Here is a 25,972-nt window from a genome sequence, read left to right on the forward strand (position 1 = left end):
AGTCACCTACTTTCTCTTTTGTTTCTCCAGAGTATTCTTGAAATAACTCTAATATGGCTTCCTAATATATTTGCAATTATTTGCTTATTTTTCTCAGGGGGATCCCTAGAAATTGCTGCATAATAGGTATTCTATACACATTAGAAAATGTTCAATATGTGAAGTATTCAAAGTGTCCAATAAGTAAGAATGAATAATCTTCTTAGAAAGATGCATGAATGAATGAATGAATAATATTTTTTTTCCAATACATAATGCTGCATTTTGAATGTCTTTCATTTTCTTCTAGGCATACTGTCTTCAAAATGTTTGTCAACATTCACCATCTTTAGATATTTAGAAAGATTACTCTGATTAATTCTATATAACTTAGATTATATTGTTATTCAGTCAAGGTTATGACTGCCTTATCACTGATGCTCAATAAATACTTGTTAAAAGAATAAAGAAATGAATTTTGCATTTCTATAATACTTAAGTGGAATGTTTGTAAACTGACTTGTGTGTGTTACTATTGTCTTTTGTAAATCTTTTAAAATACTTTAAAATGAGCTCTGTAGAAACAGGGATCACTTCCTTCATTTCTTTTTTGAAACCCTCTGCTTTTCAATCTTCCTCCTGTCTCCTGTTTCCCCACACATGCAAATGCACATACACTTAATATGCTTGCATCAATGTTTTACACAAATGCTCTAAATAAATGTTACTGAATAATGAGTGACTGGAGATCATCTGGGGCAAGACTGGTATAGACTGTCTGGGAGGCCAACATCTGAAAGAGCCCTTAAGTGATTCTAAGCAGCAAGATCCTTTGTGATTAGGGACTGTGAGTTAACTGGGGAGAGAATACGTGGGTTACTTAAACTATGTTCTCCACCTTGCCCTGGGAAACAGGCCTCTATACTGCTGGCTAAGGAAGGCTCAGTTAACCAACATTATAGAAGGCTCTTTGAATCAAGAGGAGTCTTTTTAAAAATTATATTTCCCTTATAATAGTGCTTCTCAGTCCTTAATGAGCATATAAATCACCTGGCAATCTTGTTAAAATACAGATTCTGATTCAGTGGGTCCAGGATAGGACCTGAGTTCCACACTTCTAAAAAAGCTGATGTTGATGCTGATGCTGCTGGTTCATAGACTATTCTTGTTGAGGAGCGGACAAGATTGAACTGAATATAGACACATTCAGACTAAAGGAAAACTTAAGGAATAAAAAAATCAGTGAACCACAGAAGTTCTGATTTTACATTGACACCAAAGTTCACTATTTCTTATAAAGATAGACAAATAATAACCAATCTATCTAATTGCTGATATTTATTGAAAAATATCTATTAAAGAGATAAGTAAAAGAAAAGTTGCCATTTTCAAGATGAATTCTATAAGCTTGGGTGTGAGGAGGCTGAAGTGTAGGAATGGTGGTATATGAACCTAAAGTTTGAAAAAAAATTAAGCCACAGTATGCCATTAGAAAAGATGGATTCCAAGGGATTTCTGTAAAGGCTTAGGATCTCCCCCCCAATTCTGACATTTCAGTTAATAAACTTTCTTTTCTGTTTCATAATTGTTGAATTAAATTATAAGGATAAAGTGATAAAAGCAATATAAACCCAATCCTAACAGCAAATGCATTATATAAAGTAATTCATTACACTTAATACTAGATCCTGAAGCTTTTTGTTAATGTCCAGATTTTTTTAGTCTTGTCTACCTGTTTATGTAAAGATTTTTGATATCATTTTACATAAAATTGATACCATTAGATAACTGTTCATTGTGGCAATGTATAGAAAATAGTGTTCCCCAAGTCATTTACTATAGAATTATTACTTATTTTCATTTTCCAGCCATATGTGAACTCTCTTTAAGCCTTCTGAAACACTTTATTCATTTATTTCCAATAATAAAGAGTCTCATCATTTCCATGTTAGGACTGAATAAAAAAGACTGCAGAGATCACAAACCTTTCAGAGATCCTAGGAAATATCTTCAACAGAGGAACAAGGCAGAGGGATTTATTTACTTTGATAACGGAACTACACTAAGACCAGGATGATAGACAATAGGGCAATAGTATTTACGTATATAGTAAAATTAAGATTATAGAAAGAGTTGGGGTGGGCGAAACAGAAGGTGACATGACTAGCACAACAGGATTAACCCTTTGCATTTGGATGTCGAGTGTGACTCGACACAGTTAGCATTAGAATAAAGGAATCGAGAAAAAAGCGAGTGCAAGGGGTTAATACTTGCTGCAATTATATTGAGGGATTAAATCAGGTTAGTTGTTTGGAATTTTAAATCTGTTGCCTTTTCTTATGGAAGGCAGGGAGCTAGGGAGTAGAGCAGATGAGTGAAGGCATTTTATATCATTTACAATTAGCTTCCAGGAGAAAAACACCCATTTTGTTTTTAGCATTGAGAAAAGAGATATTCCTTAAATGCAGTTTTAACTAAAATTAATTATTCCAAATTATCTCTCTGCTTACATGAGTAATACTCCCATAACTGAAGTGCCTACAGTGGAGGCAATAGGCTGTCAAATGGGTTGGAGAACCAGCTGTGGCCAAAAAGGTTTTGAATGGGCAAAATAAAAATCCTGGAACATGGCTTTCATGAAAGACTAAGAATTAGCTCTAAATCAAAAAAATTATACTGATAAATCACAAATTAAAAAATGGTTATACTGTATTTTAGTATACAGTTTAACCTACTGCGAGGAAGTACAACAATAATTATAGTGGTTGGGCAGTGAGAAAACAGGCAATTTTTAAATGTTCTTTTTGATTTTCTATAATTTCCATAAGCAAATATTTCAATCAGGAAGTAAAACAACAACAAAAAAACTTTTAAAATTTACTTTACCCAAATGGCAAAGATTTCTTTCAATATATCCTTCCAGAATTGTTTGCAACCTGTGGTTCTCAAAATAATTACTGATTTGTTTATAATATTTCCTTTTTCTAAATAATCCCAAAACAAGCTCTGAAGGGATAAGCCTTTCAAATTGAACATTTTCAAGAAAACTGAACCTGGAATTCTGAGACATGTTCCCCTTTATTAACATCTAAGAAGAAACTGTGTAAGAAGATGGTCTAGTTTCTTTTTTTTTTCTTGTTCAATTTTCCCAGCACCATTTATTGAACAGACTATCTTTACCCCATTGTATGTTCTTGTCTCCTTTGTCAAATATTAATTGACTATATAGGCATGGGTCTATTTCTGGGTTCTCTATTCTGTTTCATTGATCTATATGTCTGTTTTTATACCAGTACCATGCTGTTTAGATTACTATGGCCTTATAGTATAGTTTGATATCAGGTAGTGTGATACTTCCAACTTTGTTCTTCTTTCTCAATATTGCTGAGGCAATTTGGGATTTTTGTGGTTCCATATACATTTGTTTTTTTCAAGACAGGATAAATGGACTTGGAGAGTATTATGCTTAGTGAAATAAGTCAGTTAGAGAAAGACAAATACCATATGATTTCACTTATATGTGGAATCTAAAGAAAAAAATAAATGAACAAACACAATTTGATGCAGAGAGTAGGCTGTTGGTTGGCAGAGGGGAGGAGTGTTGGGAGACTGGGAGAAAGAGGTAAAGGGATTAAGAAGTATAAATTGGTAGTTACAAAACAGTCATAGTGATGTAAAGTAACGCATAAGGAATATAGTCAATACATTGTGATAACTATGTATGGTGCTAGTATGGTAATGAAAATATCGAGGGTAACACTACTGTAAGTATATGATTGTTTAACCACTAAGCTGTAAACCTGAAATCAATACAAAAGAATATTGAAGTAAACTGTAATTTAAAAAAAAATTGTGAGACAATGAGCACCTACCCACATCTCTCCAGGAGGGTGTGAATGCATCAAAATGACTGACTTAATCAGCATGAAGGGAGAAATAACTTCAAAAATATAAAGAATATGTTTCTAATTGATAATATGCTTTCATTTTCTTTTACCTTTCAAATTTATTCCCTCCTGAATGCAGCTTTAGGTTTATAAGGTCACAGCTCTTCCTATTATTTAAATCATCACTTGACTCCTGCTGCCTTTACATTCTAATCTATCTTATTTTTTAAAAGTTGTTCCTATTTCTTATTTCCTTAGTCATTTTTTACTGTCTTGATTCTTTCAACCCACATACCTTAAAGCAAGTGATCCTCCAACTGGTTTGGAGTTTTATGCCACATGCTTCTGAAGGACACTGGCTAATGCTTAGTGATCCAGAGCAAGTTAGCAACCTCTTTACACCTAGAGGGTTAGCAATGCTCACAGGTGCCACTGGTTATTACTGGAAGGCCTAAGGCAAAGGCAGAGGAGAAGAAAAAAGGGAGAATAACGGGATTGGGGAGGAAAGAATGGCAGTAAAGGAAGACAGGGTGGAGAGAAGAGGGGACACGAAGTAGAGTGGTAAAGAACCACAACAATAACTTCAAGGATATTCTTTACCAAGACAATGACTAGGGGGTGGTATTATAACACAGAAACGACTAAGACCATGCCTTTTTGTTTAACTGATGACTTTTGCTACTTTAAGTATGATGTTGATATATATATATATATAGATTCACCAACCATTCCCAATTTGAGATTTAACTATATCCACAATGTTATGTTATGTGTTAATTCTCTGTTAAATGGTCTATATGTTAGAGAACTATCAATACTTCACAGGAAAGAAATAATATGAATAAGCTGCATGATATATAATCTATTGAAACTTTTATATGGTGAGATGATGTCATTTTAGATGTTTTTTTCTCTGTGTAAAATAATTAAAATACCACCACTTCAAAACAAAAGAAAAAATAAGATACTGAATGGTAACTTTACATAAAAATTACTTTGATAGATTCTATAGCAGAAAGGCTCTTTTTATGGCTCATGTGGGCTAAGTGCTCTTTCTGGCAACTAGAAAAGCTAAGAGCAATAGCTCCTTTTTATTAAGCTGCTACATCTCATGCAAAAATCACAGAACAACATTCTGTTTGAGGATAATTCTGCCTCAAATAATTTATTTTCTCACTTTCTCCTACTTTATATTACAAAGCATGTAAAAAATAGACTTTCTTGTCCCTTTGGTATTTCATTTGTTGTAGCTGTTTGTTCTATTCTGGAAATAAGAATTCTTTGTGATTTAATAGTAATACTGTATGGCTATTAATTATAAGTCCAAACAAAATTTATATCTTAGATTGGGAATAAGAAACAAAAAGAGCCAATGAGGCTATCAGAATATTAAAACAATTTTATTTCTGGACAATATGCATTATATAATAAACTCTGTAGAAGGAATTAATTGGGAAAAATTTGGTAGGGATTTATTATTTATGTTTTCAGAAATACTATAATTTAGTGAGATAAAGCAGAATGAGGTGCATCCAAGATAGTGTTCCTGAGAAAGTATATACTAGTAGGAATTAATCTCCTCACCATTTTATTTACACAGAATATGAGATTAACAATTTAGATAAATGTTATACTTTTTTCAGAGATTGTATAAGTAAATGTGTTTATCATAATAACAGTAGTGATAATAATAGTTACTATTATTAAAAACAATTATTGAGTGCTCTTTTTGGTGCCAGGAACTTTACTAAGGATTTTTATAGTCTTATTTAATCCTCACAACAACCTGTTGGGTAAGAACAGTTATAATTATCACCATTTTACAGATGAGAAACTGAGGCTCTAAAGTTTAGGTAATTTGCTCAAAATTATATCAATGGAACTGGTGCTAGAACCCAGATCACTCTTACTGTGCTCAAAGCCACTTAACCACTTACTGTACTGCCTCCAACATAAAAAGATACTTCTAAGAGATGGTGATGGAACATGGAGATTAACTAATGTATTTCATTACAAAAAATAGAAAATTATTTTAATAGTTAGAGTAAAAAGAAAATAATGACAAAAATCAGGTAAGAAACTCCATAAATTATATTAAAAAAGGAATTGGCCTTCTGAACAGCTTTGATAAGTTGGGAAATGTTTTTAGACATTTCTTCAATGACATAAGCCTTGAGCTAATAACCAATAATAGTTTCTAACCAATTCAGTTACATTTTCATTTCGGGTTCTTAGATTGGACTTTAGGCAGGCAAATACTATTTCATATTGCTTTTAAGTTTTATGTAATCTCAGGCAAGATCAAAGGTGTGAGCTGCTGGTATCATCTGGAGCTTTAGATATTTGAAATATGGCATCTTCCTGGGAATTAGAAGTTTCCCTCATGCCTGCTTTTTATGAAGCCTTTATTGATGTTTGAGTTTAAAGCAAGAGAAAAGATCACCCCACTTTTCCCTATGTTGGGAATCTGCTCTTCTTTCTTGTACCATATAGATGTTTTCAACTAGAAAACATGCAAAAAACGTCCAGACAAAGTAAGACTGTCTGCTATCTTGTATGTGCAAGGCTAAAAGAATAAACTATAGTATAGGATTTTTTTTATATCAATCTCTACATATAATTATAACTAATAATTTTCAAGTAACTATAGTAATTTTACTAAAAAGCTTTACACAAGATTGTGTCAAAAAATAGATGTAGATTACTTTTGTTATCTGTGAGTAAAATTATTTTGACAACCAAGGAGGAAACAGATTTAACAGCTGTTGGGTGCTCAGGCTGAGCCAAAAATGTGAAAAAACACACAGTGTGAGTTATGATGATACTCAAGAAAGCCAAAATATTTACCTCGAACAGCATAGCCATCTTTTACTGATGCTGGGAAGGGGGGTAGGTTATCTTTTGCATATACATCTTGAGCAAGGACTCGACCCATTCCATCTGAAAGAAGAGAAAAGAAGCAAAATATGGTTGTTGAGATTAATTTTAAACAGGCAGTCATAGACAAGATGAGCATATGTGCTTGTCTGACAAGGCTTGTACATCAGTCAGACCTGATTTCTAACCTACAGAATAGGAGACAGAAGGAAGAGATGCATCCTAGCATCTGAAATGAAAGATTAGATCCAGTCCATTAATAGTAATGCTTGCAGAGATTATTTGAATATGAGTAGCTACAAAATCATCAAAGATATGTTTAAGTTGACATGTCATTAGTCCTTTGACAACCCAAACATGCCTTTAAAAAGCCAATTCTTAAATATTTTCGTATCCATTGATGTGGTAATTTCACCTCTAGAAATCTATGTTAAGAAAATGAATAAATCTTTTTTTCTATGTCCAAGAGTTTTTCCTCTTTTTTGTTCAATCCTTCCACTATAGCTGTCAGCCCCCCTCCTATAGCTGTCAGCCTGCTGGTCTGTCTCTATTTTGCTAGTTAGTTCATTTTGTTTATTAAATTCCATATATGTATAAAATCATATGGTACTTGTTGTTCTTTGACTGGTTTATTTCACAAATCTCGATGCACATGCTTATTTCAGAGTTGCTTACATTACTGAGAAATGGGAAGAAATCAAAAGACCAATAACATAGAAATTTAAATATACAATGATGTAGCCTTAGATAAAACATTATGCAGGCTAAATTGATATTTATGAAGACAAAGGAAATCAAAAGACCAATAACACAGAAATTTAAATATACAATGATGTAGCCTTAGATAAAACATTATGCAGGCTAAACTGATATTTCACTGACAAAGGAAAACTCATATAGTTAAAAACATGCAGAATTGCACATGTAGATATATGCTTATGTATCAATAGAAAAAGATGGGAAAGGCATACATGAAAAATAAAGCATCTGTTATTTCAGTATGCTAGAATTATATATGATTTTTATTCCTTTTGCTATATACTTTTCTGAAAATGTCCAAGTTTTCTACAATAAACACAAAATTTTTATAAAGTTTTTTTTCCTTATGAAGAGAAAAGTAAAGAGCAGAGCATCTTTACCATTCCATTTGAATTTTAGCCTTGATTTTGGCTTTAGTAACCTAAAAAAAGTAGTGACTATAAGAAAAGGGCTAAGTAGAAAAAGCCAGTTACAAAAGATCACATATGATACCTTTATATAAAATGTCCAGAATAGGTAAATCTATAGAGATTGTAAGTAGACCATTGGTTACCTAGGGCTAAGTGGGGGTAGAAGGGGATAGGAGGAGGATGACAGATAAAGGGGAGAGGGATTGTTTTTGAGGTGATGAAAATGTTCCAAAATTGATTATGATGATGACTGTACATACCTATGGATATACTAAAACACTGTATTGTATACTTTAAGTGGGTGAATTGTATGGTATATGAATTGTATCTCCATAAAGCTGTTATTTTTTTAAAGGGCAAGGATGAGATTAAAAAAAAAGAATATTCCTCTCATTTTAACAAATAACTATATTTAGGCAAGTTAAGAAAAATTACACTTGTAGCACAGATATACCATCTGGTCTTTACAGACCTTCTTGAAATAACATGGAAAGAAAAATAAAACACCTCATTTTGGAAAAAAAACTGCTTCATACTTAGGCTATTAAAACTTATTAATATATCTATATAATTGGCAAGATTTTTATTTTGGACTTGTACTAAATATAGGGTTGCTGTCTTTAAGGTAAATTAGATACCTACTGGGTTAATTCTGCTTTTAGAGTTGGTATTAAGTTAACCTATCAGCAGAGTTTCAATCTCTTCAAAGAGAAAAACAAAAAGTTTTGGTCTAAAAGCCTAAGGCAAGAAATGAGATTTATAGAGAAATAGGCAATTGATTGGAAAATGGTAAAAACTCCCAGTTGCAGCAGATGCAAGAGTTTTGAAGGAATAAATGTCAAATAGACAAGCACCTACTATACAGTATATCCATATCTCCCAGTAGGGTTCAGGACTAAACAATGGGTAGCTCTTCCAAGCAGTCAATATTAGAATTATCTGGTTAATGTCTGACCAGATGATCTGTTTGGGAACTTAAAGAGTATGTAGTAGTGCTGAAAATTACTTCATCACAAGGGACAGTCTCTCGTGCATACATACTAGTATAGGTACATAGATGTTAAAGCATCCCTTTTCTTTGCCCATAGGTGGAGCCCAAGTATTGTGTTGAATAAACTTTGGGCATGTGTTTGGAAAAAGGGAGCCTCAGCCTTCTTCAAACTTGAATGGGAACCAGGCAGCAGTAACTTCTCAACAAGGTATTATGACTGTTTTAGGTTTCACATTTAGTAGAAAAACAACAGTGAGCAGTTGAAGCTGTGGGAGCCAAAAGTTTTATTAAAAGATATAATTTCAGGAAAACATGAGCAAAATTCCTTCTTCTCAGGTGTTCTATTCCAATAGAGCCCCATTTAAAATAAGCAAAATATGATTTCCCCAATATATTATTAATACAACTAATATGTTCTCTTAGGAAAAGCTGGTGTTGGGAATTTGTAGCTCTTTGCAGTCAGAAGTTAGCCTTTCAGTTGTAGAAAGTTAGGCTGTGTGTCAAGAAGCTATGGGCCCACTTCCAGAGTCTGAAGAAAAAACGTTCAGTGTGTTCTACTTTCCCCCTCACACTTATTCTCTAAGTTCTGTATAATAAAGAATGTCTTCAGTTTATTGAAGATGAAAATAAATATGCATATTTCTAGATTCTGTGGGGGTCAGAAATCTTAAAGGCAGGGCTATGTATTACTGGGGATCCTGATCCGTATATACAATTTAGTGTTCTGAAGAAGTTGATAAGAAGGAAGGAGTGGAAAAGACTGGCTGATGACTTATACTGCTTTGTGTTGTATGCTTACTTGTGCTGCAAGAAGACAGTGGCAGAGTGCTTGGTCAAAAGGTGGTTGCCTTTTATGTTGTCAGCAGGAAACTCATGAGTCAGCTTCCCATAGGTAATAGTCATTATGCCTACTCTCTAGAGTGTTAGCTTTTTTATAATGGGATGACTGGCCCAAAAAATATCTTCAGAAAGAGCCTTTAGAAATTCAAATGGCTGACAATGGACACATATACAAGGAAAATCAAGATAGAGAGCTATTTATAAAGTTGAGTATGCTTTGTGACCATTAAATCCAAATATATTCTCTAAGAGGTAAAAGCAAATATTTGTTGGTTGGGCATTTATTCTGACCCAGATAATAATCTCTTCTTGCTATCTAAATTAAGATGTCAGGAGAACTGAGTGACTTGGATGTAAGAGAAAAGCATGTTAATTTCTCACAGTCACTTATCAAAATGATTCCACAGTTGTAAAGTTCCCCGTGTAGTTATTTCTAAGAAGGCTTTGGAGGAAGTCAAGGGAAAACTGCGTTCAGTGGTCCAGGAAATTGATTCTTTGTCCTCACTTTGGCTAACCAGGATATTATCAGTTTATATTTCAGGAATGCAGGAAGAGTGTGGTAGATAACATAAGGTTGAAAAGAAAGATACTATCCAAGATTTCCTAATATAAAACATGGATATAAGTCAGTTTTGTATTGGTTATAAATGCTTCAAAAATCTACTTATGTTACTATAATATTTAAAAACCACCATCATATCCAATCTATGTGAGGGGCTACTGAAAGATCTTTTTGACTTAACACCTATCCGTTATGCTTACAAATATAGTTGAGAAGGCAGACTTGATACATATACTTACTCTGGCCAAATGACCATTGGTAGTAACAATATTAGTTAAGTCCAAAGATTAAGAGGAAGGTGAAACAGGTATAGAATTGGGTCATGACAACATTAACAAAAAAAAGTTTTATTATGAAATAATAGAAAGCTTCATGATTATTTAAGAGACACTAAACATTTAATATGGTGAGCCTATCCAAATGTAATATAATTTATTCCCACATTTTTGACTGTGAATTTGAAAGACTAGACAACATTGGTGCATTATAAATCTAACTAATGTATTATTATAGGCTTCACAAGTCTGTAAACTGAGAAAGATTAAATGATTTAGGGGTGAGTATCTTTTGGGTGAAAACAAGTACATTAATTAATCTCTAGTTACTCTAAAAGTCATGTTTATGGAATAATACCAAAAAAATGCCTAAGCTTTTGTATTTTTCCATCTAGGGATGCTCATTATCTGCCAATGTAATGAGTAAGGGCAAACATTACAGTTCTTACATCATAAAATAAAAATAAGCTTTGTGCAAGGATATAGAATTTGGATAAATACAAACGTTATGATTATTAGAAATGATTAAGATGATTTAGAAATACAAAAAGATGCAATGGAATTGGTAATGAATTAGTTCTTAGGCTGTATTGTGGTTTCATGATATAAATTTTATTCTTGAGTACTACAACTTATATCTGTGTTATATATTCATTTATATATATAAAATATTAAGCTTTAAAAGTAATAAGTGCATAACTGTAAAAAGCATTTACCTTAATTGAACTGAAAGATATATATTTTTGGAAAAACATTATTTTTAAAAAATACCTAAAATATTCCTGAGGTCACCGAAAATATTTCAAATGAAAGTAAATGCTCACTCCCTGTGGTACTTAATGATGGAAACCTTTCCACACCAAGGTACATGAATAGGGTGTCACTGATAAATGGATAGCACTTAGGTGAAAGGGATGGATTTGTTGGTCAGGATTTGGTAGAAACAAATAAAATGCTCTTTCTACAGTTGGAAGAATTTAAATAAACTCTTCTTTATTGGTAGTTTCTCACTGTCCTATAAACTACAATATACTCCACAGGGAAAAATATTTTCTTACTATAATTTCTGTAATTTTAAACCACATGTTCTAGTATCCTAAAAATAATTTCTAACTTTCAACATTAATTGTCCTGTATTAGCATATTACTGACTATTTAAAAAAGGTGATATGTAATAAGCATTTTATAAAAAGAAAAAAAGATGATGAAATAAAGCTCCTAGATGAGATGCAAGAAGAAATAAATATTAAATGTAACAATTATAATATTGACTTTGAAGTAATCCTGGTAACTTACTTTCATATTGCTTAAATCAAAATAAGGAAATCAAGTAAAGCATTATAATTTCAAGGTTACAATAGTATCACTGAATCATTCAATGTTATTTACAAATGATAAGATAAAATGTTAATAGAAGATATATATTTTTTTTCTAGCAAGTTAACCAAGGACATTAGTATTCTGTAGAAAAGGAGTTTCTAGACAGAGAAAATAATATTTTTAATCAATTAAACAAATTTTGTTCCTGGAAAATGAAGTTAAAGTTTTAAAAATTGTTGCAAATCTATTCCATTCATATATACATTCAGACACATTACAAATATTATTGCTGATTACAAAAGAATCCTTGTGTCTCTAATTTTGCTCATATGCTTTTGTCTCATAATTAAATGGAAGGAAGATTTGAGTTTCCCTGCCACATACTTTATGGTATGGGGTGAGTTAATAGCCTGCCAGGAGTTGCAAAGTCTTTACTCAAGAAAACAGTCAAAGAGGTAATTGCTGTAGCACTAGATGCTCTAATGGGAAAGTTAATCAATAAAATCAATTAAAAAAAAAGCTATTGACCAGTTTTCATTCCTGGCAATTCTCTTGCTGGTGGTACTGGCAAATCCTTTACTGCCACTGAAATTTGTCTCTTTTCATTTGTACTAATTTCATTTGTACTATAGATTTTCTTCCCTATAGTTTGGAAAATCTTGTATATTTACATAAATTTTCATAGTTCTACCAATATAATTAAGAATAGATAGGAATTTCTAAAAATTTGAAATCCTTCTTTGATCATTGCAAGAATAAGGTGTTTTGATGCTATGCCTTGGAAAAATTTTCTATTTCCATTTTATTTTAAATAAAACATTTTTTTCCTATTGCTTATATTCTGAATCCTAACCTAATACTGCTAATGGAGATGATGGTACCTCAAAATAGATACTGAATAAAAGGATTGCCAAGTAAACTATGCTAAATAAAATGTATATTTAAAATGTGAAAAAGTACCCCAAAAGAATAGAAAATAAGAATCACTAAGAATCATATTTTAAAATTATACTTTGTTTCAACCTGATATACTGGAAAATTACTTCCTCCTTACTTTTAAAAAATTAATATAGATTATTTTCTATCAAAATTATTTCAAGTGAGATACACTTATAATAAGCTTTATTTTTAAAGAGAGAGAATACATTACATATTAGGAAACTTTTAATGTTATGCAGAGAAGGAAGTTTGAAATAGGAAGATTAGTCTACCTGGTTGCCACATGGGATAATTAGTCAATGTTACAGGTCTGATTCCTATGTGAGTTAATTTTACTCAATTATATAACTACAGAAATGACTCCCCCACACAAGAGGGCTTATTGAGTACTGTTATAACAGCACACATGTGGTAATCACCATATTGAGAAAAAAAGCACCTGAAAGCACATATACAGAGAACAGGTTGGTAATATAATCACAACCTTGGACATTAAGAGCAGCATAATTGCCTAGAGGTTATGATTACATACACACACACATACCATGAATATATAGAGGGAATTAATTGTTCATATTTGAGGAATGCAAGAAGAAGTATACAGGAAATGATATAAATAAAATGATATGATATAAATAAAATGATATAAATAAAAGGATAGAATGAGATGTGCATATTTTAGAGGTATAATAAAGTTTATGGATTAAAGTCTAAAGAGATGAGACTACCTGAAGGAAATGAGTATGAATGAGTTCAAGTAGTCATATTGAAAAATCTAAAGCCAATGCCAGCCCAGACCAATATCCCAGGAGGTATTTGCATGCAAATGAGATCATCCTAGGTGAAATCTTACTAGACTGGAGTCAGTAAATTAGATAATAAAAACATATACTTTCACTTGAAATATTTGAATAACTACCTGAATTCTCTGCTTCAATTTTGTAAAGCTCAATCAGAAATAAGCTCAAAAACTGTAAAAACTGTTGTTTAGGTTACATTTCCTAATGGGATAAGGAGCACATGATCTAGGTAGGTAATGTAAATTTGACTACAACAAAATGCATAGGGATCCAGAGATTATTCTGGATAAACAAATGGAGCTGAGCTAAGGGATTCTAGCTTTGACGCTGTAATTTTTGGGTGCTTATCTCAGGGCTATGATCTCAGAATCCTTGTGGAGAAGGGAAGGGGATCAATCATTTACTAAATTAGAAATATGGCAGCTTAGTGCAAACTAGATGATTTACATATATTATTTCCTCTAATAGTATCTCACAATGATCTTATTGGGTAGACATTATTTCTATTTTTATGTATGAGAGAAATAAGACTCAGAAGGTTATGTAGCTTGCCCAAGGTCTCTCAGCTAGTTAAAAGTGAAGCAAGGTAAAGAGTATATTTGATGGCAAGTTCCTGCCAGTATACTTTACTTGCCTTTTCATTATTTTCTGACAGCTCCTGAATCCTCAAGAGGAATTAAAGAATTCCTAGCATGAGCTGTGGACCATTTTGGAGAGGAACTCCTATTGTTTGAAATCAAGAGCTTCTGAATTTCTTCTAGAGGCAGTAATTTCTGCCTACCTTCAGGCAATTATCTAACTGTAAGTCAGAGACAGGGAGAAATACCTCTGCTGTGGTCAGTATTCTAAAAGAGACACTCCACTGCTTCCAAATGAGTTCCAACATCAAAGTTTAAAGTTTCCTTGACTAGAATTACTTAAGTCTTTTGTGGAAAAACAAAGATCCAAGGTTAGAGATGCTAAAGTCTTTGATCATTTAATCTTAAATAAGAAAGCCTAGAGCTAGTGATAAAATAATGATCCTAAGAAAACATAATCATTTCTATTGAAAGCTCATAGTTTTTCCACTGTTAACTAAAAGAGACTGGGAATTACAGCGAATGGTGCCAGAATGTTTTAATCTGCTTTACAGTAGCTAGTTACAGTACCAAATATGAAGCTGTTATTCATGCAAAGCATTTCATAAGTAAAGAAAATGAATCAGAAGTGGCAGTCTTACATATATTATCACCTGTTGTTATACCAGGTATGCCTCTCATAAGAAACCAAAGGAAGATATTTATAATCAGTGGAGTACTTGTTCCTTAAAGGCCTTGTTTGCAAGTAGAAGCTGAAAATAGTACAAATGCATCTATACCCAAACCAGATGAAAACAAACAAACAAACAAACAATACATAGACATCTAGGCACTTGCTTTAGAAGGATAATTTTCAATATCCCATTAGATAAAAATCCATGAAGTTAATAATAAAGACCTAAATCAAAATAATAGCTTTGGGAATAGAAAACAAGGGATGGATTCAAGAGGACGTAGAAACAGCAAGTATTGTAGAGGTAAAGAATGTAAGTTTAGTTTTGGTCATATTATATTTACTAGCAGCAAGCCCTGCCAGTGTGGCTCAGTGTTGAGCATCGTCCCATGAACCAAGAGGTCACCAATCAGGGCACATGCCCGGGTTTCAGGTTTGATCTCCAGTAGGGGGTGTGCAGGAGGCGGCTGATAGATGTTTCTCTCTCACTGATGTTTCTATTTCTCTATCCCTCTCCCTTTCTCTCTCTCTAAAATCAATAGAAACATATTTAAAAAATTTACTAGCAGCATGTATACATTTGGTGTATAAGTCTAGAACTCAGGTAGGGTCTAGGCAAGTGATATGGATTTAGAAATCATTTAATAGGTGGCATTTGAAATCACTGGCATGCATGAGGTTATTTGAAGTGCATGTGCAAGATGTGAAAAGGACCAAAACCGAAAATGCTAAAGAAAGCTTACATTCAAGGAATGGACAAAGGCAGGCAAGCCTACAAAAAAGCCAATAAAGGAGACAATTATCATGTTTTTTCCCTGTCTCTCTTCTGCACTATACGTGAGATCCATGGGGCAGAAGTGTTTTATTCACCTTTGTCTATCCAGGACTTAACATAGTACCTATCATTTGGTAGATGTTTAATAAATATTTATTGAACAAAATGAATTATGTTTCTATATATGATGACGTTTTTTAAACACCTACTTAAAGTGCCTAGGAGGTTTAATTATAATACTCTTTTGCATGAAAAATTGAGTTTGATCCAACTCAAAGGTCGAATCTTCATGGGTGGAAGCACTTGACAAGAAATTTAACCATCCATGAAGAGTTTGCTAACTTATAAGTGACAACTGATTTGATGAACAAATGAAGGAGAAACAAGCACATGAAGAAAAAAGAGAATCCATTGGACAGCTTTTTTTTGGTTTGTTTTTTCCCCTAAAAGAAACTTATAAATGGCCACTTTCAATTCCTTTTTTTTTTCCTCCCTTAAAACGACTAAAATTTCTGTTTAAATGACTTTGCATACTCTGAGATTTTTCTAAAAACTGCTGTTAGGGAAAACACCCCTGAAATTCCAAGTCCAGAGAAGGTTAATTTATGTTTCTAATAGGTAAAGTATTATTAAAATTTTTTTCCAACTTAAGTTTACATTTATATATTCTGAATATGTCTTGGTGTTGATTGATATAAAAATATCTGAATATTCTACATTTAATAATAGCAAAAACCTATTTCATTAAAATTGATTTTGAAATCACTTAGTTAATTCCTAACTAATTCCCCACTCTAATGAGTTTCTAATCTTTAGATCCTTTAATGAGAAGTAATAAAAAACCAAAAGTTTAAGCCTACTGATATACATATTTAAAAGAATGCAAGTCAGAGATATAGGATTAGGGTGAATTATATGAAAACAATTTTTGTCTAAGTAGCATCAGTGAACAAAGAGCTAGAATTTGGCATTTAAAATTTCACTAGTATTAGGCCTTTTAATTTTAACATAATTTGTTTGGTTATCTGTTGTTATTTTAAAAAAATATGTATTTTTTAAATTGATTTCAGAAAGGAAGAAAAAGGGAGAGATAGAAACATCAATGATGAGAGAGAATCATTGATTGGCTGCCTCTTGCACGCCCCCCACTGGGGATCGAGCCCACATCCTGGGCATATGCTCTCACTGGGAATCTAGCCTTGACCTCCTAGTTCGTAAGTTGATGCTCAACCATCAAGCCACTTCAGCCGAGCTCTGTCATTATTTTTTTACACTGTAATACTGGAAGAAGAGCACCGTCATGTAGTAAAGAGAATGGAATCTTAAGCCTTAGTCTTATTCCTTTTCAGCTGTTCTGAGTTTGAATCGTCTTGCAGAAAAGTTAGGGTGTTTGTATAGATACTCTCTAATGTTCACTGAAGTTAGAATATTTTATGATGTATGAACAAAATATTTTTTAAAATCAATCCTATTGTGTTGTTTTTATTTACATAACAAAAATAACTAAGAAACTATATTTTATTGAGATTGCACTAAATATAACTTTCATGCTGAATTTTTAAGAAGGGGGTTGATTAAAAACTGAAAACACTGGGGACACCACCTTTCCATTGTCCTTCCACAAACTGGTCTCATTGTGCTCCTGAAGTGAAGGCCAGAAAATAAGAAGATAGACGAAGCAGAAAAACTGAGATCAGACTGGTTGTTCAGTGATCCATGGATCATTTAATGTAGTTTTTACATTTTATATTTAAAAACATATTTTCCACAAAGGAAAACATGATTACAAGATATATTAGTTACCTTCCATTTCTGACAGAAAGGACATCAGGAAGACACAGAGTTAACTATTTTCCTCACTCAGTGCTAACAGCCCTCTTTTTGGTTTATAGTATTAGTATTTTGATGAACAGGAGAAACACAGCTACTTTATTCATTTTTTTTATTTTCATGAAAAAGGAAGCTTTATGGATGCTTTACTCTATATACCATTAAGGCTGATTGTAGAATTGAGTAGAAATAAGAAGTAAAAAGAATAATGCTAATAACTGTGATAATAATTAATAACCTTTTTCTTTCAGGAAACTGTTTATTAATGGTCTATGAATCTTACTTGGAGAAAAGTGAAAGGCAATGGACAGATATTATAGTACCTCGGTAGTTGATGATTTCTGTCCCAAGCACCGGAGTCATCTCCAGGACTGTGATGAAGGCTTTGTCCATAGATGTTAGAGGAAAAGGAGACATGCGGTGTCTTCTAGCCACCTTGGTGATATCAACAGCACTGTGACCTAAACAGGAAGATAATTAACTAAGAATATGATGCTGAAACACTGATTAAAACGTGGGACTGACTCATAAATATCAACAACCCTTGGTTTCTTATATACCCACATGAAGAATACAAGGTGAGAAATTTTCTCTTGCCAAAATATAGCCTTCGTTGGTGGAACATTACATTAAGTTAACAACATTACCTCATGTGTTAAAACTTGGTGAACTTTAAAGATAATATTGCCTAATTCTTTTAAAAAATATTTTTATTTATTTCAGAGAAGAAGGGAGAGATAGAAACATCAATGATCAGAATCATTAACTGGCTGCCTCCTACATGCCTCACACTGGGGATCAAACCTTCAGCCTGGGCATGTGCCCTGACTGGGAATTGAACCATGACCTCCTGGTTCATAGGTCAATGTTCAACCACTGAACCACACTGGCTGGGCTGCCTAATCCTTTTTGCAGCTTACTATGTGTCGTGGCACTGTTCTAATTTAACGTAATCATCACAACAACCTTATAGGAAGGCATCATTATTATCCTTATTTACAGATAAGGAAAGAGAGGTGTAGAGAGATTATATGTTTTGGTCTAAATCACAGAGCTAGTAACAGAAGAGCCACAATTCAAGCCTAGGTAGTCTGGCTTCAGAGTCCACGTGCTTAATCACTACACTAAACTTTGAATATTTAATGTGCTAGTTAGTAAAATGCAATATCCAAACTTGATCTTATCTAGGATTTCATAGAAAATTTTCTTTCTCCTGAAAACAGTCATAGAAAAAGGTTATTACATAGCTACTCTCCCTATATAACCTCATCTAGTCCCATGAAATTAATATCATCCATTCACTAAAATTTCTAATTTTATATCTCTAATACCAACCTCTACTCATGACTCTAGGTTTGTAGGCCATGCAACTAGCCAGTGGGTAAGAATATATATTTCCTAACCTATAAATCATCCAACATGCATTTAGATATGTAACAGGCATTTCAAACCTAACCTGTCCAAATCAAACTCTTGATTCCCCACCCTCCTATCCTACCCAAACAATTCCTGTTCTCAGAAAATAGCAACTGTGTTCTTCCAGTTATTAGTTTAAAACATTGGAGACATCCTTGATTTTTCTCTTTTTGTCAGAACCATATCTAAACTACCTTTGAAATACCTCTAGAATCTGATCATTACTCACCATCTCTACTACTGCCACAATGGCTGAAACTATCACTTATTTTCTAGGAAACAGAATAGCCTCCTAACTGGTCTCCCTGCTTCTATCCTTATCCACTACAATTTATCCTCCACAAAGTAGTTACAGTAATCCTTTTAAATTGTAAATTAGATTGTGCTAATCTCTGCTCAGACCCTCCAATGACTTTCCATTTCACTTAGAGTAAAAGCTTTGCTAAGGCTTACAAAGCCCAACATATTATGGCCCCAACTGTGCTCACCTATCATTTCCCCCCTTGTTCTCTGTACTCTATCTATATTGGTTCCTTGTTTGTCCTTGAGCATGCCAAATGCATCTCTTTTCAGGGTCTTTGTATTTGCTGTTTTTTTTTGTTGTTGTTGTTTTTTTAACTTGGACCTTTCTTCTCCGGATATGATTCCATCGATTCTTCATTTCTTTCAGGTCTTTGCTAAAATATCACCTCATCAGAGGGTCTTTGTTAAACATCCTATCCTATATAATAAAAGCCTAATATGCTAAATGTCTGGTCATCCAGTCGGCCATTCAACAAATCAAAGCGTAATATGCTAATGATATGTTAAGGCTGTTCAACTGCTCGCTATGACGTATACTGACCACCAGGGGGCAGACAGTCAACCAGTCATTATGACGTGCACTGACCACCAGGGGGCAGATGCTCTGACCTGTAGGTTAGCTTGCTGCTGGGGTCCGGCCAATTGGGACTGAGCCTGATGGGCCGGACACACCCTGGAGCCCTTGCGGGATCCCTCCCAGCTGCCCAACCACTTGCATCCCTCCCCAGCCCCAATCATGTACCAGTAGGGTCCCTTGGTCTGGCCTGCGCCCTCTTGCAATCCGGGACCCCCTTGGGGGATGTTGGAGAGCTGGTTTTGGCCAGATGGCAGAACGACCGGTCACTATGATGTGCACTGATTACCAGGGGCAGACGATCAACACAGGAGCTATCCCTGGTGGTCAGTGCACTCCCACAGGGGGAGCGCTGCTCAGCCAGAAGCCGGGCTCATGGCTGGCGAGTGCAGTGGCAGTGGTGGGAGCCTCTCCCACCTCCGTGGCAGTGCTAAGGATGTCTGACTGCTGGCTTAGGCGCGGGGAATGGGCCTAATTGGCAGTCAGACATCCCCCAGGGCTCCTGGACTGCAAGAGGGCACAGGCCAGGCTGAGGGACCCCTTGCCCCCGAGTGCATGAATTTCATGCACTGGGCCTATAGTATAGAATATTACATACCATCACTATTCTTCTTACCCTACTTTACTTTTTTTATGGATATGTACATATATCTGAATATATGTATATATGTATGTATGTGTGTGTGTGTGTGTGTGTTTGTATATACATATATATATTAAAATACTTATATTTATTTGTGTTTTAGCCTTCTAAGGACAATGTAAGCTTCATGAGAGCAACAACTTTATCTTTTTGTTCAGTGTTGTTATCCCCAACACTTAGAACAATATCTGGCAATAAAAATAAAATATTTGTTGAATTAATAAATTAATCATTTAGTGACAAAAAAGCGACTTCTTAGAATACTATATTTTCATTCATAAATAACTTGACCTTTTCTTTGGAACCTTAAGGGTCTATAGTTCAAAGGGTAAACAGAAAAGGAATAACTGCAGATACTGTTGCTTGGCTACGCTAAATGCTATCCACAACTCCCTTCTTCACTAGCCACCTTGCAGCTACAAGTGTTCATATGATATAGTTCTGGCCAAGGAGATGTAGGAAATCCCCAGGGAAGGTTTCCCATTACAAATAAAAAGATAAGAATATAAAACTTTAAGATACTTTTGCCTTTAACTCAGGTTTATAGATCTCAGATTTAATCTTTCCTAAGATAAGCTTTCTTTATGGTGCAAATTTCGTGTAATTTTATAAAAGCTGTCCTTTTAAAATGTTGTTCCTAAGGAGAAAGCTGTACATTTTAATTGTGAAGACTTTATTTGTGGAATTCGTGTTGTAACAGAATAGAATATTTTTTATTAAAAAGCAAGTCTGATTATCAGTGACACACACACACTGAACAAATATTTATCCAATGTATTTTACGAGCCAGGGACTTGGGAAACACAGAGTAAGCTATACCCTGCCATGAAGAACATTACAGCTCAGCAGAAAGAATGGGCATGTAAGTAGATAAAAAATAAAAGCAGGAGGTTACAAAACCATCTGATGGCTCATACTACAGAAATAAGTAGTTCTCTATCTTTCTGTCTCTTTTAATTGGAAATTGTAATGTGGGTATCTACCAGCCTGGAAAAATATTCCCCACCTTTAAAATAATTTGCTCCTTGTTTATATTTTTCTTATGGCACCAATCACCCTCCATTTTATGTTAAAGGCATTTAAATATCTGCCTTCCCTATGTTAGTCAATTGTAAACTCCTTGAAGGCAGGATCTACATCTTATTAATATTTTTATCATTTGCCATATTTAGAACAGTGCTTTTCCTTATACTTAGAGTAGTTACTGAATAAATACTAGTATGTATAAATAACAAATCTTCCAAACAAAGTCAATTTGAGAAGGGAAAGACACAGTGATGCTTCCTGCTCTGCCCTTTTGCTTCTCTAAGCCCTCCAATATTTATAGAATCTCTGCTACAAAGTGATTGCTCACTGAATAAATAATACAAACTTTGATGCTAATACCTTAATATTGGTCCCTGTCTAAACTATTTGCATATTATCACAGGGGCCTTCTGGATATATAGTAAATTAACTGAAAGAAATGTCTCAAAGGAGGACTATTTTAATTCTCTGGCACATTAACAGGTATGTATATGTGTGTGTTCTTAACAAATATTTACTGAGCACATTCTATGTGCCAACAGGTATCTTCCCACTCAAGACCCACTCAAAATAACACTAAGAATAGTCAGCTACTTCACCAATGAAGAAGTTTTAACTTGGTCCTATAAATATGAGAAAACAGTATTTGTAACTGACCTACACAAAAGAATAAAATAAAATAGACAACAGCTGCTCTTTTTACGTAAAAAGAACTACTAAATAACATTAGCACACCTAGTAGTGTTTTATGCCTCACAATGTGCAAGATGACTATTTGTCCATATAAGATCCTGGTTAACAAAAAATTGTAGCCAAAATAAGTTTGAAAACCATTGATCTAGGTGACCCAGTGCTCTCATTTCCAAATCAAAAGTAAACAAACATTGCTCCAGGGACAGCACCAGGGACAGACACAAAGAGGCACCTGCGCCTGGAGGCCTAGGCTGACACAGCACTCCCACGTACAGTAGGGGGTCTCATGCAGGCTTCCCAAGGGCAGCCCATTTTTAGAAGGCATACATTTCCAAAGTAAATCTGGTAAGCAAATAGTTATGTTTCCCTTTGTGGTTTGTTTCCATTTTTAAAAGAAACGTAATTTCAATAAAGAAGACAATTGTTTTCTGATGTTGACACTATTGATTTACAAGAAGCTTCAAAATGAAAGCAGAAAATTTAAGAACAGTTATCTCTGACTTCTCTTATTTTGCAATTTACAACCTCAAAAAGCACTTCTGTCTTTGGTCATTAGAGAACTCAATCTGGCAGGGAAAAGAATCAAGACATATTCTCTCCTAAACCCCAATCCTCTTCTTGATTCTGAGCCTAACACAGAAATCTGATAGAAGAAAAAAAATTTGAGGAAAAAAAGTATGCAGTTTTGTGTCTTCAAGGTAAGATGGGTTATAGCCCATTCAGTGGTCCATAAACCCCACTTAGGCAGAAGGAGGAAATGAAGAAAAGAATAATTTTTTAAAAAAAAGTAAGAAGGTTACAATGAAAGGAAGTTTGGTGTTTGGATAGAGAAATACCCAAAATTTGATAGAAAATTTGGATAGTTTTTCCTATAAAGCAAAAACTATTTCATGGCCACAAATATATTCTGATTGCTACCTTACAAATGAATACCAATGGTCACAAAGAAGGTCTGTGAAAACATTAGCTCCATTAAACTCATATATACTATCATGCAAAACAAAACCAACATGTGAAAATATGCCCTACTGAGAAGATTATAGTGTTCAAGGGAATATTTATTTTAACTTACAATAGTAAAATTAACTGGTAATGTATGGTTGTTAGTGCAAATTTGTAGGTGGGCTAGTGAGTTTGACAAAAATAAGCTATGAAACGCTCTAGGATTTGGGATCTTTATATGGGAGTGAGGGTAGGGATAAGAAAAGGAAGTCTAGACTTCCCCACTAATAAGAAGCTTTCCAACTGAGCAAAGAGAAACAGTGTACACATAAGGAACTGGTGGACATTGAAATTGGGTCTCAAAAGAACTGTTGGTCCATAAAGAAACTCACTACAGACTGATTCATTTGCCTGTCAGCATAACTATTATTGCTCGTCTCACATTCAGTTCTTATAAGTATATATCTAGTGACACATGATCTCGCTCATCTAGGGGAAATGATGAACAACATAGACTGAGGAACAAGAACAGAACCAGAAACAAGGAGGCATCGATCGGACTATCGGGCCTCAGAGGGAGGATAGGGGAGGGTGGGGGGAGGGGGGAGAGATCAACCAAAGGACTTGTGTGCATGCTTATGAGCCTATCCAATGGTTAAGTTCAACAGGGGGTTGGGGCATCCGTGGGGAGGGGTGTGGGATGGGAATGGGGGGATGAAGACAAATATGTGACACCTTAATCAATAAAGAAATTAAAAAAAAAAGAGAAACAGTGTAAATTATTATAACATCTACATTGACAGCATTGTTCTACAATAGTTTAGTTTTCTGAACTAGATTTGCAGGATTAAAGCAATTTTAAATTAGACATGGACTAATGATCTAAATATTTCTCTAAAAAGCCTAGATTTCCATAAGTAAAACTGAACTTGTCTCATTTATATTTTCTGGCACATAAGTCTAGACATGAGGTTAATTACATTAGTTCAGAATCTTTGCAGGTAGTCAAAATGTACTATCTTCCATGCTGTAGCTGTAATCACTAAAAAGACTATATAACAAGTCAGTGTTAAAACAGTATAGGTTCACTCAGGAGCGCATCATCAAAGATATGTTTAAATATTAGTCACAATGTCTAGGATGCAGAAGGTCTTCAAAGGGACACAAAGTACAAATGGATTCCTTATACTAAGTAGAGTAAGCTAGGATCTTCGTTGTGTAGCAATAATCCTTTTTCTTATGGCATGGCCATCTTGAAATTGAGCTGTTTATACCAATAAAATTATTTTTACCACTTCAAACACACCCTTTTTAAATCTGCCAATTCTTAATATACAATGTCTCATCTTGGTTTGAAAATCCATTTTTTTAAATTAGAAGTAAATGAAGAAAAGATGCTTTCAGATGATTGAACAGAGTACAATAGAAAGGTGATGTTTACCCAGGTTTTTCTTGATTAAATTCATAACCTCAAGAGGAAACGTTATTCTTTAAAACAATCAGTAAAAGAATTCCTCAACTACCCTAAGTGTAAATCAGTATTCATTCTTTGGATATAAAGAAAATCTCAAGGAAGAGACTTGTTCTGCCCTATTAATACTATTGCCTTTATTTCCCATTGTCTTTGCAGCTTGCATTCCTTGTATTCCTATTCCTGCATCTTTCCGAACAGAAATCACCTAAGGTAATGAATAGCTTTCCTGGGAAACTTAGAGAGAAGATGATAGTAAATTTTTTTTTTTTTTTTTTTTAGGTTAAACTGCTAAAGGCTTTGGTAATTCAAAGAATGTGTGGTTCAGGTATACACAGCGTTTAGTCTTTCATGTAAATCTCTCAAATTAAGTGAAATCAGGTATAAAGCTCTCAGGAAACACTGGTAACAGTAGTGTTCTGAGGCTCAGGACTACAGGACACTTTGCATATTTGAAAATAATTTCTTGGATCCCAGATCAGAAGAAGGGATTGGTTGTTTTCCTTTTGCTATAAAGAATATTATTAGAAAAACTGGGAAAATGTAATTTGAATAAGATTACATAACAGTATAATGGCAAGGTTCATTTCCTGATTTTGATAACTGTACTGTGGTTATGTAAGAATATATATTTTTATTTTTTATTTTTTGTCTTCCTTTCCTTTAGAAAAGGAAATAATTTGAATTAATTAGGGGGTAAAATTATCATATCTATAATTTATTCACAAGTTGTTCAGAAAAATGTCGATATTAATATATATAAAGAAATGATAAAGCAAATGTGGCAAAATGCTAACATTTGGGGGAATTTGGGTAAAAGATATACTGGAATTCTTTGTTCTACTCTTGCAACTTTTCTGAAGTTTGAAATTACTTCAAAATAAAAACACCCAGCCGAAACCGGTTTGGCTCAGTGGATAGAGCGTCGGCCTGCGGACACAAGGGTCCCAGGTTCGATTCCGGTCAAGGGCATGTACCTTGGTTGCGGGCACATCCCCAGTGGGGGGTGTGCAAGAGGCAGCTGATCGATGTTTCTCTCTCATCGATGTTTCTAACTCTCTCTTCCTCTCTGTAAAAAATCAATAAAATATATTTTAAAAAAATAAATAAAAACACCCAACCTTTTTTAGTAGTCCCTACTTTGTGAAGCAAATGCATGGCCATACCATTTTTTTTCTACACAAAGGCACTATAAAATACTGTATCTTAGGATTCTCATTGCATATTATATTAACTACTTACTTTACAGTAAATTACACTTATTTATATACATGCCTGTTTTCTCAACTAGAGTATCACCTCTTTAAGAAAGAAAAATGTGTCTTAATAGCAAAGCTGAAGAATGATGTGCACACAGTGGTCACATAGAAAATTTCTGTTGAATGAGTTTCTAAATGCTTGATTTTAAT

At 33.9% G+C, this 25,972-nt stretch overlaps 1 protein-coding gene across 1 annotated transcript in view; it reads right to left on the bottom strand.

Annotated features, from left to right (window-relative positions):
• Positions 1-25,972, bottom strand: part of GPHN (gephyrin) — a 425,375-nt gene that overhangs the window by 67,421 nt on the left and 331,982 nt on the right. Inside the window, exons 11-12 of the mRNA XM_008138937.3 lie at positions 17,819-17,956; positions 6,714-6,806 (exon numbers count right to left, since the gene is read on the bottom strand). Coding sequence (XP_008137159.1) covers positions 6,714-6,806; positions 17,819-17,956 — 231 coding nt within the window. The remainder of the gene's footprint in view (positions 1-6,713; positions 6,807-17,818; positions 17,957-25,972) is intronic.

This window comes from Eptesicus fuscus, chromosome 5 (assembly GCF_027574615.1).
Source record: "Eptesicus fuscus isolate TK198812 chromosome 5, DD_ASM_mEF_20220401, whole genome shotgun sequence".
Taxonomy (NCBI): Eukaryota; Metazoa; Chordata; class Mammalia; order Chiroptera; family Vespertilionidae; genus Eptesicus; species Eptesicus fuscus.